The sequence below is a fragment of the Melitaea cinxia genome, chromosome 6 (genome assembly GCF_905220565.1).
Source record: "Melitaea cinxia chromosome 6, ilMelCinx1.1, whole genome shotgun sequence".
In the NCBI taxonomy this organism is placed as follows: domain Eukaryota; kingdom Metazoa; phylum Arthropoda; class Insecta; order Lepidoptera; family Nymphalidae; genus Melitaea; species Melitaea cinxia.
Genome location: NC_059399.1, coordinates 5,531,925 through 5,547,127, shown reverse-complemented (window position 1 = coordinate 5,547,127; position 15,203 = coordinate 5,531,925). Strand labels below are relative to the sequence as shown.

The 15,203-nt window shown below is 34.2% G+C and overlaps 1 protein-coding gene across 1 annotated transcript in view; it reads left to right on the top strand.

Moving 5' to 3' along the window:
* Positions 1 to 15,203, top strand: part of LOC123654597 (GATA-binding factor C-like) — a 79,729-nt gene that overhangs the window by 20,827 nt on the left and 43,699 nt on the right. Inside the window, exons 2-3 of the mRNA XM_045590493.1 lie at positions 2,891 to 3,427; positions 12,423 to 12,574. Coding sequence (XP_045446449.1) covers positions 2,891 to 3,427; positions 12,423 to 12,574 — 689 coding nt within the window. The remainder of the gene's footprint in view (positions 1 to 2,890; positions 3,428 to 12,422; positions 12,575 to 15,203) is intronic.

Below are 15,203 nucleotides of genomic sequence, written 5' to 3'. Positions count from 1 at the left end.
TGGTACGAAATTTACCCTAATTTCTTTTTAATTCTGATATAAAATGCCAATGAACTCGAGGCTTAGCACACATATATGGCACATGACGGAAACTAGCTGGCCTGATGAATATAAAGAATCTAATGTAAGCGTCGGCAGTTCCCGTACTAGGTTTCACGCGCGAACGACATCAATACATTTTTGTTCGAGTCCTATTTCGTATCATTCGCTGATTTTTGTCATCATGGTAAGGGGCAGGTAGGGCATGTGGCGAGATGGCACGATAATAGGAATTATTCATACGTTATCGGGGTGCCATCGTTGGTGGCATTGTCAACGAGGGGTGGCTGCCGTGTCGTAGACGCTGTCAAAACGTTGTGTGTGTACGAGGCTTAAAGTGACGCTAGCGACTGATAATTGTTTTGTTCCATGTTCGTTGCAATGACGATCAATATTTAATTTGTCAAACATTTAGGAAAACCAATTGAAAGTCGAAATTCAGAAACGTGCATCATAATAAAAGTAAGAAAATTACTTATGTTTTTTGTCAATTTTCTTGTGCTTCTCGTCAATATGTCATTTCAAACGAGAAAAAGTTCCACAATAGCTCTTAAAATCCGTCAATCACGAGAACTAATTAACATTGCGAGGAGCAATACTAAATTCACATTTTTTCGACTACGGGCACCTTGATACGGATCTTTTAATCTCTCGCAACGATCGGCACCTGGATCTACTCGATGCGGGCAGATCATTGCAAACAGGACACGTGAGACCCAGTTTTTATTGTGTAGGCTATAATGTCAACAATTCGTTGATGAGCTTTAAACAAACACGATTTCCATAGTAATGATGTGTCGATAGTAGTCATCACTTGTAAATATTTAATTTCTAGATACTGTTTGAACATTTCATTAAAATATGTACTAATGAGATACTAAAATTTGTGGTAAGAAGTCGAAAAAATCGGATTGAATTAAATTCTAAACTCGTAATATAACACAAAGGAGGGAAACAGGGATGAGTATCTACAAATATCGAATAAATTATTTAATAAAAAGCTAAATATACATAGGTAATATTAATATAGCTAGCAATACCCGTGCGAATAATTCGCACTAAATAAGTAAAAAATTTACCTACCGTCAATCATGTTGACGTTGTTTCAAAATTAAAGCCGTCATATATATAATTTTAATAATTTATTAATTTAGAAAAACAAAAGCAATAATATTTTTTTATTTATGGATGCCGGTAGAGCAAGCAATTATCTATAATATGGTATAAAATTTCAGTGGAGCAAATGTGAGATTTTTCCTAAAAAGGGAGGCAAACATCTTAACCTTCAGGTCAAAGAAGTCTTAGCGTAGGCACCTATTAATATATATGATTTTGAGTTGCACATATAATCAACATACTTGCTTACCATTGATGTCCAGCAGTGGACTATTTTAGGCTGAAGTGATGATGATGATGATGATCTTTGATTTATTTAACTTTTTATTTCGGACGGTCAAAGCGTAATTGTAACGTTTAGATAAAGTCGCGTTAGTTAATTTTAGATAAGTAATGTAGTTAAGATAACAAATCGAGACCAATTAAGATTGATATAAATAATTTGTTCAGTAACAGAGTGGTTTTACTCAATTTGTTAAATTAGTTCTAATTCTTCTCCCGTCTATGCTTGGTGAGTAATATTTATCTCACTTAAAAATAAGTTAATTTTATATAAATAATATATTTCATTTGGTGAATATAATATTATTAATAAATATATTCCATAAACAATTTTATATAGAAATACATTGTATAGCCGTATATTATTTAATACGTATCTTTGTAATAAAAATACAGTGTATTATTTATAGATTTATATCGATGTGAAATAAAATATACGTTTCGATATAAACTAACTATTAGTTACCCGCAGTGCGCCGCGGGCCGACCATAGAGTGAAATCCTTACCCTGTTTTATTCAACAAGGGTATAGACAAGGGATGCTCCCCCCGTGTACTTCCACCAATCCACGGGTTTCACTTGAACAATTATCATTACCCTAGCATAGTACATATGTTTGCGTTCAATGTTAAATAATAATTGTTGAGTAAATTAAATAGGGTGAAGTTGTGGGTATACGTGTTTTATTTAAATGTCTGCTAGTAACATTGTATTGACACATCCTTTTTTAACTATTCAGTTATTTTGATGAAGAAAATGTTATATTTAAAATTTTGTTGGATTTATGTAAATATGACTTACAATAATATTACTGTTATAACGTTTTTGTTATGTCGGAAAGTTTTGAAATAACCATCGTGCATTGTAAAATAATTACAATTTTCTTTTCTTATTATATAAATAAGTGCATATGATACGAAACAAATCACGGCTTTGTAGGCTAACGCTGAGTATTTAATTAATAAAATTTCCAGTTGGCCCACTATTTTAATTGGCCGTTGTTGTGACACTACTTTTGTAATATTTCGGAATGGCCCGCCTTTGTTCTCTGCGCAACCAACGCGACCGGCGCGGTATAATAGAAGTTATTTGTTTATCAAATACGCATTAAAGCTTAGAATATTCATGGTCATGTTAATTTAAAAGAATAGAGATGTCGTGTGAAAGAGTTGTTGGATTCAAATGATATTAATTTCGGTATCACGGGCGGGTCGTAACGCCTCCAAATTGTCCGCCCTAATGACGGCTAGTTCGGACAATGACTCGGCTATCGTTCGATCTTTGTCAGCTGTGCTCATATTGCTTAGGGCTACAAATTTTGGACATAGCTTCTAATTTGTTTATAATTTTCGGATTTCATTTAAAGTTTTCATTGTCATGCTTAATCATAATAAATACTTTGTTTCCTGGTTTAACATGTATCATTTTGTTTTTAATCTATAATTTTATACAGGTCGAACGCTAAGTGGCGGTAGCGGACAGGTGTGCAGGCCGCACTTCCACACGCCGCTGCATCCCTGGCTCGACTCGAAAGCGCTGGGCAGCGGCGCCTGGGGCGGCGGCTTCCAGCAGGACGCCGCGCCCGCAGACAAACCTCTCTCTCCAGCGCAACATCCCCATCCTCATCCCCTATTTTCCTTTCCTCCAACGCCGCCGAAGGACTCGACTCCCGACTCGGTCGCCGCAGCGGCGCTGGGTCAGCAAGACTACCAGGCGGCCGTCGCGCACGCCACGGCGATGAGCGTCGCATTCATGCAACAACAACAAGAACTGCCACTCTGCGGCGACGTTAAGCCCATGATGGGCGCGCCGCCCTCCAAGCAACGAGAAGGTGCGCAGCCGGACTCGTGTCCCCAGGAGAGTCAGCCCTCTGGGGAATACAACGCGCAGTACAACGCCGCCGCCGGCGACTACTACAACTACCAGGGGAAGGGTTATAGCGGGCAGCAGCAGAATAAACCGCGACCGAACAAGACGCGAACTAGCGCCGGTGAGTCCGCGCGGACCGTACGCTCTGCACTGACCTCGCTCGCACTCACTTACATGTCCTTACGCTTATCCGATCACGTATCAGATCTTTGAAAATCTTTAAATAGCTTCAAATATATAAATATTAATTTATCAATCATAAAAAAATTCTATCTTTGGCTAATTACTACTTCTCTTCTTATTTTTATTCCATCAGATCTAAATATGTTTCAAAATCTATGTCTACTTACTAACTAGTCCAATCAAACAGTCAATCCATTCTGTCGGACAGTAACGGAACGGTACCGCTAAAGTAGCTGTAATAAGTATCTCAGTGCGGAGCCTCATCAGTCGCGATTATTAATTTGATAATAATAGAGTTTCATTTCGTTTCAATTCGATTACTCTTATAGAGGATACGATGTGGTCTGATAAGCGTGGTTGCACTGGTGATTTCTTGATGGTGTCACGAGAGTAACGCTTGGTTTAACTGCTAAAACGGTGGAGGTTACTAACATTATATATACATTAACAAAAATCTAATTATATTCAACAGTATAACGAAACTAATTGACCAAGACCTAACATGTATTGTTTTATTTGTACATTAAGGTTTGATATTACTCTGTATGTGAATTTAACACTTTAAAAAGTTATGACCTAGCGTTAGACCTTAACTGTCTGTGTAAATAGTACGTAAATTCAAAATGCAGTCGCGTTAATTAATTCAGATATGAATAATGTACTCACGAAATATTATGCCGTTTCAAACCCTGATAAATACTAAAAATACAAATATAATTTATTTTCATAACAATGAATAATTTTAAATTCAAATTATATTAAGTTGTAAGGTAGGTAATATTTAAATTTCGGATAAATAAAACGGTAGGTATAGTTGACTAACTAACTCATTGTTTGTTTTTACATTATTATTATGATAAGAAAAATATTAGAAGAAAAAAATATACTTTATAAATAATATTTTTGAGTCAGAAATTACAGTAGGTATGTAGTAAACATACAATATACTTAGGTACGGCTTACGGTTGACGATACATTAAGGATACTATATACTACGCCCATGTTCCTATTGTATTAAAAGGAATAATTTTAGATGCAATTATTTGTTGTCAACAAGTAGATAATATTTTCTACTCGAAGCGTCGGTTTCCCATTACCTAATTGTAGAGCCATTGTTTTTATGCGAATACAGCTAAGTGGATTACTATTTCATTTTTAATACAATCTTCTGAATCAACTTTTTACGAAATCGTTGGCTCATCTCTGTTTGCTTTAAATTTAAATATGTAAGAGTTAATCAGCGTATCTCGACTCAAATTTTAATTAACTTGTGCACCTAACATTTTACTGAAACGTAATTAAAGCATAATTAAATGTTTTTCAGTAAAACATGTACTTGTTTAATATTTTTAATATCAAAGTAAGGTATAATGAATAAATGTTTAAAATTAAAAGTCTTAAATGTGTTTACAGTACATACTACTTACTTGGAAATGAAGTTAGTCAATACTCCATGACAGCGTGAATAAATAAAAACAAACATTTCAGTGTGTTGTGATATAGTACTATAAGTTAAGATAATAATCAGCTCACAAACAGATCATTAGAAATGAAATAGTCTCAGGTAGAAGAAGTGCATCAATTCGTGTAGGTATATTAAACATCAAAAGCGTTGCAATTAAAAGTTAGATTCGCGTAATATTGTTCCACTAACCTCTGCTCCTAATGCTACTATTGTTACCTCAACAATTGGACCGAGTTTTCGCAATAAGCCAGCACAATAATATGACGAATATTCATATAACTGAGAATTACTCAACAGTAATTGTATTACGCTCGCTTTATTTTATACATAAATATGTAATTATAACTCTCATAGTTAAGTTGTGACAATGGAGAACGAAAAGCGGTCGTTTTTGTCTCTCATTACCGGCTTAAAGTTACATTACACGTTAATGCCAACATTCAATTTAGCACAATTATGGTTATTCAATATTTTGTGAAAATTCAACTTTGATTAACATGTTCCGATCTCACGGGCGTGGATATAATCTCGTTAATGGGTTTCTCATGGATAATTAGAATCGTAGTGAAAAAGACGGCGTTAATTGCGATAGAAAAAGTAGAACCGCGTTGTCAATAAGCCGTCTCGCGATTATAATCATACGGCGGTTATCGGTGGCGGAAATCGCATTCTTATTGAATTATGTGATGATTTATAGATCGCGACTACATCGGCAATGTCTCTGGAATAGTAATGGCGCACTTTGTTAGAGACTGCACGTCTCATGTTTTAGTTTTTATGCAAATGTTAATAGACCGAGTTATTTAAAAATATTTAAGTGATTCCGATGATTTTATTTTATTTTTTCACCCACATAACTGAATAACATATCTGTTCAACCAGCTATAAAAATAATTTTTGTATCGAGTTTGTAAGTCGTTGCAAAGAATATTTAAAATAAACACGACTTTATTATCGCCTTATTTGTTCTTATTATATTGAACTTTATTATAGCGGTGCTTGTCATAATTTCATATAATGAGCTTATCAACCGGTTCTAGAGAAAACTCGTTCTTGTCAGTATTTGTAAAAAAATAAAAATAAATGCGCAAGCGGTGAATAATTTGAAATTGTTACTGGCAATTGATAAACAGTTAAGAATTTTTATAATATATACCGAAATGTATTATGACGCCACCGAATAACGAGTCGAACGAAGCACATTTATTCCATAACCGACACTATTATTATAATTTTAATACTCGTAATTTTTATTAATATTAAACAAAAAAAAATAAATAAATGTATCAACTCCTGCTGTTAAATCGATTTTAAATGAAGCTTGATAATTTTAAGATATCGTAGGTAGTATCGAATACATGTATCTTATATTAATATATTGATTATATTAATTTAATAAACGGTCTACAGCATAATAATATAAACTATAAACATATTGATATATAGTTTCCGACATTAGTAGGTACGTAAACGTGAACTTTTGTTAGTCTGACTAACCGTGTTCGACCTCAAATCTAGGTTCAAGGGAAATGTTAAAGTCACACTCGATATTCAATAACTTATTCACGAGAACTATGTATGAGGTTTTACTTAGAATTACTTAGGTACATGGTTCAAGTTCGATACTGACCTGACGCACGGCGGTACGTTCAAACATTTTAAACGTATGCAAATTTAGAAACATTTTTATATATCTAAAATAATTATTCAGGCGTTTTTATAAAGGAATTTTTTGTACTCGTGTTGACTTGTTTACTTTATTGTTAATTTGTGTTAGAAGATTAGATTGTATTCAGAAATTTGTGATAATTTTTGGTAAGAAACACGTCAATAAATATTAAAATATTAACACCTAAACGTTAATGTTAAATGGATTACTATAATATATTTCGTTTATCACCTTTAAGCTCCACTGAGGTGTGTTTGTAAGGAATTCCGAGTAAACGCGCCCGACCTCGAAACTAGGTTCAAGGAAAACACTTGCGAAACCCTTCGTTCGATTCATTCAGGATATCTATTGGATATCGAGTCCGATCGGGATGTTAAGAATTAAACTTTAAATATTTTTTAGAACTATTTTTGTTCGCCGTATAATTTTGTAAGAATGAAATGTTATTTAATCTGAAATTTCTAATGAGTATCAAAATGGGTACGTTAGTTACGCCTTAAGACCTTTGGGAGTATTTTTTTAATAGTTTGAAATTCTTATCATGTAACTGTGCAGGATGAGTTCTTACTAAGAATAAGAAGTAAGTTTGAGTTACATAAAAGCTAGAACTTAACAATCTACTATTGCGAATTTTATATGGCAATTGAAATACAAGGCTACCAGAAATAGTACAGAGTATTGTTAAGTAGAGATCGGATATTATTATTTAAGAATTTAATGAAAGTTAAAAATTTTTAATTTATATTTTTGACTTGCCCCGAGTGTCAGATTAGTGACTGGATGATGGCAGTTCTATGTTTTATGTTCATTGGTGGAAGCAATATTATGATAATGCGGCTGCCCGGATGTAGCCCATTCCATTGTTACCGATCTGACCTCGCTGTAGTGCAATAAAACAAGCGGATTTTAGAAGAAATTAAAAATGTTCAATTTATCACAATTGTTGTGTTAATCTCGTTAGTATCATATCAGAACAGCTTACGGATAAACTTTTTAAATACATAAATATATCCTGCTCATGTGAACGTGAAGTGTTCGTTTCGGTTATAATATTACTTTTAGTTTAGTTCACCAAAGTTACCATAACAGTTGAGAACACAATAAGCAACATCGGACCGATTCCAGATTTAAACTTCTTAATGGTTTATTTGTGTACTTTCTAAAACAATACGTTCGGTACGTTCACTTAAATGGCATTTGATTTAAACTACAGTTCCCGTGTTTCAACGATAATTCAAATGCAACGTATCTCGAGTCCGTTGCACTTTTAGCCGCTGGTTCTTAACGAAAGGTCCTATGAGTCATAATCGACTGTCCCTATCCGAAGTAGGTACAATACGACATGATTGTTTCCATGCAACTCACGTAGTGTTGCTGCAACAAAGATGTTTCGCGGAAAGTTGCGCAACCAATTAGTAGATTCATACGTTTCACAAAAAAATGTGTACACAACTGCATAAAAGTGATCAAGAAATTATAAACTCTATGCTGTCGATGTAAATATTATAATTGTATAAAAAATAATAAAGAGAAGATTTTCCAGACGTGTGTGCGATTGTACGCCACGGACCGGCGGCTAAGAGGAATGAAGCCGGGACGGCTCTCTTGGTTATTATTTTTGTTGAGTGCAATTCTTTTATGTTCGAACTATATCGTAACAATTTCACAAACCATCTGCATAGTGATACCTGTTTAATTTTCTACTACTCTTGTCAAATATAACTGTAGCTTATTGCTTGAAGGGTACTTTATTGACATAGTTGTATATTTATTATTATATTAAAATAAATTACTAAGGAACATCACACATTATATAAAATTATGTATATATAAAACGAGTGAAAGATAGGATCAGTAATAAATTTATCAATTTTATTAAAAACCTCGTTATTAACTGTTTTGATATTTCTTAAAGAGTACAAAAAGATTAATCGAGTTGTTTGGAAACAAGCCACTATTGAATATTTTGTGTTAAATATTCTTGTACCTAACAATATGTGGCAGGTAACAATGCAGTGGTCCGTCACGGTCTGTCGGTACAGTACTACAGTGTGGGATACAATGCAACACTCCAAATTTGCATATGACTTCGGCGGAACTTCAGTGATTAATTCATTATAAAAATGTACTTGCAGACTAAATGAGTTTCATGTATGTATGTACGTAATTAATGAGTTCGTATACCTTTTATTATTTTTGTTTCATTATTGTAGTAATTTTTTTATTATCTATCGGTACAAGTTTTATTTTAACGGAATATTTATCTGCTATGCATTGCTCACGAAGGCATTACTCGTTTGCAGTTTCCTTAACTAGAAAAAGATTCCTCCCGGGCACGATCGGCCGTCTTATTAAGCTCGCGTCATATCACCGATGTGTATAATTATACAGGGTTCGTTGCAACCGCTCGTTGCATTGGCGTCACACGTAATTATCTGACCGTATAATAATAACCAATGCAAATATGAGCACTGCAGCATTGGTCTGTGCAGGCGCCGTGAAAAATGACTTTATTCCTGCGGTCCGTATCGCTGTGTCATCCTTTAATGAGGCTGGTGTTTAATAGAATAATATAATTATCATTTTACAATCTATCCTACTAATTTCGCGGAATATACAGATTAAAATTACCGAATAGCATCGACTACAATACGATATTCTATTTGCATACAGACCTGTAATTAAGGCATAATAACAGCCACTGTGGCGCAACAGTGAATAAGTTTTAAGCAATAATTTAATGGTTTGTATGCAAAATAGCCGCACCGTTACGTGTTGATGGGCCGATGCGCCGAGAGAGCGCGTCACGGTAGACGGGAGCAAATTAGTCCTTCATTTAAGTTACATTACCCCGCTTCGTACCAGCGTTATACGTGACTATGTACTAGTTTTTACGGAGTGATTTCATTGAGGAGTAACGGGCTGTCTTCATTTATTTTGAACGCATCGATAGTTCTGGAGAGGCTAGCTCTATCCATTAGTCGTGGCGTCAGCGGGGTTGACACGATGGGATATTTTCCCAGCGCGAGTGGGGCGTGTGAAAACTTTGCGCGCACTTTCCGAGGCTGGAGTGCGCTCTCTCAGAGGCTCTTGAAAAATAAAAACCGCCCACTCGGCTACGTAAATATGGCAGATGAAAATCTTTTATCGCGGTCACGTAGCACTGCCGCGTCACGACCGCGCGTCACTCCGGGTAATAAAGAGCGCGCCGCATTCTAATTTTGAACAAACACTGGAATTTTTTGCTCAAACTCTTGTAGTCGTTCAGGATAGGTTTATCTCTAGCTGGACAGGCACCGTTACGTGCGCACTAAATGGTATCTTTATTTTACGTCAGAATCACGTCCAGCGAGCGAGCGGCGGACGTTAGATCACTCGATAGTCAAAACAAGAACAGAAATAAAATAATACTTTAGACAGTCTAAAGAATTTAACGTATATATTGTTACAGAAATATAGGAGGAAGAAAACGCTTTAACTATAAAACATTAAAATAACTGTAATATGTTTTATTTCGTTGTATCGGTGGAGATGGTAGTAGTAAATGAGCCGCCGCCTGCGGTCGAACTGACTTTCCAAATGTATATTAAATCAACGGAGATGTTTCTATTGATTTTGATAGGTCTCCGTGTGAGAGACACTATCATAAAACTCCACGATACTTGTAATATCCTGTTATTTTTTCATAATAATCGTTATTGGTGTTTATTTATTAGAAATCTCGGAACAAATTATAGGCTTTATCGACGTACAAAAAATAAGGGGTTAGCCCAAAAAGTGAGTTGTCGGTTCGATCGCAATAAGTTTTCGATAAAGTCCGGGCGATTTAATTGCCGGTTGTGATCTGGTTTTACATAAAAAAAGATAAATGGCCATATTGCCTCAAGCTCGAGAAACATTCTGTGCTCGGTCGAGTTTTTTCTGTCTGATATTCAACCACTTTCACCTTTCTTGTTAGATTCCTGCGCGGGAAGCATTATTTATTCAGTGCGCCACGGCGTCTGCCCGGGGACTATGATAATAGCGTCATACTATCAGCGCATTGATATCTTTCGATAAGTCGCTAGACCAATAAACTCATTTCCGGAAAAGATTTATTGAAATTACATCGCAAAATTTGCAAATTTAGTCTTCATAAATACAAGCTATTGCTATTATAAATATAATCTGCAAACACACTGAAGAAAGGATGCGATGGAACTAAATGGGTTTTTAAATCGATTTCGATAAATAATTGATTCGGTAATCGAGTTTAGAGAAAGATTAGGGGCGGTTGGTTTTCGTTATGAATATCCTGTGCGAGTAATCGAGTCATGTGAAATTGATTTAGCGTAAAAAATACAATGTTCTAAAGTTTTATGATCAAACAAATCTGTAGACGGTACGAGTATACACTGCTCACTATTTCATCTTACGATCAGTTTAGTTGTCTTGATTAAATTAAATTCTAAACGAAAACTGAATATGTATGTGAATATTTTATTGAAATATAAGTTTAAATTAAGTAACAATACAAACTATTTGAAGGAAATACGAAGGATCAAAAAACACAGCGTGCAGTGTCTTCGCATATAAATATTCTCCCGGAGGGCCACTCGTCTGGGGTTACCTAATAAAATATTTGCATGTTTTTATGAAATAGATGCATGTTTTAGTGTTAAGAAAGTATTTTATGTTATATATTTCCGATTAGATTAATGGCTATCGTAGGAAAAAAAATGATATAAAATAGTTAAAATAAGCCTACTTATAGATAGATATGCGGATGCGTTGTGCGGTTGAAATGCTTGCCTTTGAAATTATAACTTGTGTACGTTTAATACAATTACACATAGCTAAAATTAGCATGTAGATAATACTTTATGGCTCCTTAACGCTCTGTTTGGTAAATTGCTCTCGACAGTTTGTGCAATGTTTTTTTCTTTAAGAAACTCGCTTTTGTTTATACTATGAATGAAATATAACTCGTTGATATCAATGTTACGCTATTTTAATATTGGCTTTTAAAAAATATTTCGGTGATAATAATTTATCAATTTGACGTGTAGTTCAGATTTGTTGTTAGTTTATTTCGATATTGTATCAGCTTATTACTCCAACGTAGGTACCGAGTACTGCTGGCGAGTTTATGCTAGTATTTTTAATAATTATAGGGTATTCGCTTTAAGTAATAAGAAATGGTAACTTTCTCCATGTTTTTCCTTGCGTGTTAAAAAAATCTTGATATTTTTCCACGAGTGAAACTTGGCTCGCTTTCCCTTGTTAATTGAATATTTTTATATTTTTCACAGTAATTGCAATACATTTTGTAACGATATGAGCTGTGAGTTATGTTAGAGTATTTTTAATAGAGATTGTTATTTTGCATGTTTAAGTATATAGTGAAATTTGATTGGTAATGTTTCTGAATGTATTTTTCTCTCGTCTTCCCAGCCTGCCAGGAGACAGGTAAATCATCCATTCAAGAGACTGAACTTGATTTTAACACTGCTTTTTATGTTTGTTTTTTTGTTTTTTTATCATTTTCATTTCAATCATTTATTCAGCTATTTATTTTTACAAAACAATAATAACAATAATAATTTAAGTTTTGTAAAAAATATGAAAAAATGAGTCAGTTTTAATTTCATTTTACATATCTATCTATACACATCACATAAGTTGACGAAAAACAAATTTCCTAAATAGATTTTTATTACATTTGAATCATAATATAGCTTTTAATTTACAAATTACTTTCTAATTATTTTTCCCATTGTGTTGGTGGCGTCGTGTTATACGTAATTATTGTATACACAGAGGGTCGAGAGTGCGTCAACTGCGGGGCCACGAGTACGCCGCTCTGGCGGCGCGACGGCACCGGCCACTATCTCTGCAACGCGTGCGGACTCTACTACAAGATGAACGGACAGAACAGACCGCTCATCAAGCCTAAGCGAAGACTGGTGAGTGTAAGAATCCGACCAATTTTATGAGTTTTACAAACTATCTTAACTTAGGTCGTTGACTTTGTTTTAATTACCTACATTCGATCACACTTTTGTATACTCAAAATAAAAATCAACGTCTTACATTTAATTATTTTAATTAAACGTGGGATAATTTTATTTAAATAATAAGTTTTATTAAAGATAACGAAGGGTAAATTTAGCACTTATGTGCCAACATTATTTACTTTAATGAGCATATTCGTTTGAATAGGTAGTCAGGTATTCAGTCACATTACAAGATCGAGTTAGGACTCACCAAACCGAGAATGGGAGTTGTTTACAGTTAGGGGCAGCAATAAAAAGGCGGGGCATGCATACGAGCACGACAGCGCATAAGCGCTCCTACAAATTGGACTCTTAAGAAACCTGAGCGCTTCGACGAAAAATCTCTCCTTTTAACAAACTAGCCTCTCTATGACCGCTATAAATCTTTCACTTAACGTTTAATCTACAGTCGGGCACGCATAAAACTGAAACAATGCGACATCGCCGCTGAGACGTCACGTCGTCGGCCCGGCTCGTCCGCGACCGCTAACGATCGGCCCGTGCCCACAATTGTACAATTTACCATAATACCCTATTCGCGGACATAAACTAGAGAAACAGCTTGAAATGTTCGCCTTTTGTTTGCTAAATTATGTAATGTCTAACAATTATGATATAGTCGCTCGGACCGGAAACGTTTTCTAATTGAGCTTGTCGTATGACGAGAGGTTTATACGTCTAAGGCTTTAGTGACTTGTCGTCCATTTTAATCTCCCTTGCTTTAGCATTGTAAACATTTCCAAGTAGCTGATTCGGTCATGGTTTTTAAACCCGGATGTAGCGATACCCACATACTTTTAATATTTAAAGTCAGTGTACTGTAGAATGTTACCGTTCGTGCGGCGTTGGAGATTGAATTCTCACTTTTAATTTCGTTGTGGGAAATTATAACACAATGCTCGCGTCCGACAACAGCGCGGGCTTTAATCCTTGTATTAAATACTATATATTTTAAAATTATATAAGTTTGAATTAATAGAAAATTAAAAGAATCTCTTACAACAACGAAATTATTAAATACCTAGTACTTCGGTTAATTTTATATTTAAAATAATTTTAAATAACGTAATAAAGGCATTTAATTATGAAACAGAGACCTTGTCGGAGTTAGCAGAATAATTGGGCGGCATTAGTTAAAACAATCATTATAAAATGGACTAATTACTTAAGTGCACTTGACATGGATGAGAATTGAAGTGGGAATTTTTTGACAATACAAATTAGGGGTCTAGAACAAAATGTGATATTCATTGTTAAGACAATTTTAAATTATCAACAATGAGCTGATGTAAACGCCAATTAAGATTAAATTATTTTACTTCGTCTAGGAATTTTTGATATTTTAGTAGATATTAAAAAATATGTATACAAAAATTTAGCAAATAATAACTATTGCTGAAAATAAGGTAAGCAACCTTCAGTCTTATTTACAAGTTTATTAATTCGCTCATGTCGACGCTGTATAAAATTATTAATATATATATATGTTCACCATAAATTGAATATTTTTTATATTATGTAAATCACGAACAATAGAATAACATATTTTTATATTTATACACATTTTAAATAATATTTTATTGTTTGTAACAAAATAAAATATGAACGAAAATATGGTGATAATGAGTATTCAACGGTAAAAACGTTTTTTTTTTTGTTTTAATAAACTTGCACTTATCTTTGCAGTAAGATGGATGTTAGATAAAAAAGTTATGGTACAGGTTTTAAATTACAGCGATAACCATTCACAGTTTTTTTCATATAAGCCTAGTCTGGAAATAAAATGTAAACAATTACGAAGATTAAACATTATTAATAGTTATTAATGAGTGCTGTGGCTGCAATTATTTATTCACACATTACTGACTATGAATGTAAACTTCAGACTCATAATTAATCTTCAGATTTTTGCTTTTATCTTGAAACTGTCTTTCAAGAAATCTATGATCGGATTGATTTGGTATAACTACTTTATTCTTCTTCTTCTTACGGTGCCTCTTCTCTACGAAGGTTGGCGACCATCATGGCTATCTTAATCTTCGAAGCTGCAGCACGGAAGAGAGAGCGAGTACTTAGATTAAACCATTCACGGAGGTTCTTCAGCCAGGATATTTTCCTTCTGCCTGGTCGGCGTTTTCCCTCGATTTTTCCTTCAATCACAAGCTGAAGAATCCGATATCTGTGTCCTCTCATTATGTGACCAAAATACTGCAGCTTCCTTTCCTTCACAATTCTCATTATCTCCAACCTTTTATTCATTCGGCGCAGAACCTCAACATTTGTTATTTTCATGGTCCAGGATATTCGGAGTATACGTCTGTATATCCACATTTCAAAAGCTTCTTGTTTTGAAGTAGTACTTTATTAAATAGCTTTAAATTGTAATTACATGATTAATTTCTAAGCATTTCTTTCAGTTAGTTGTAAATAGCGATTTTGTTGTACCTTGTTAAAAGTAAATAAACAATATTAATTCTTAATTCACTTAATTTAAATGTGCATTTCCCAACATCTAATTAAAAAAACTTTGGTCAGCTTTAAAAAG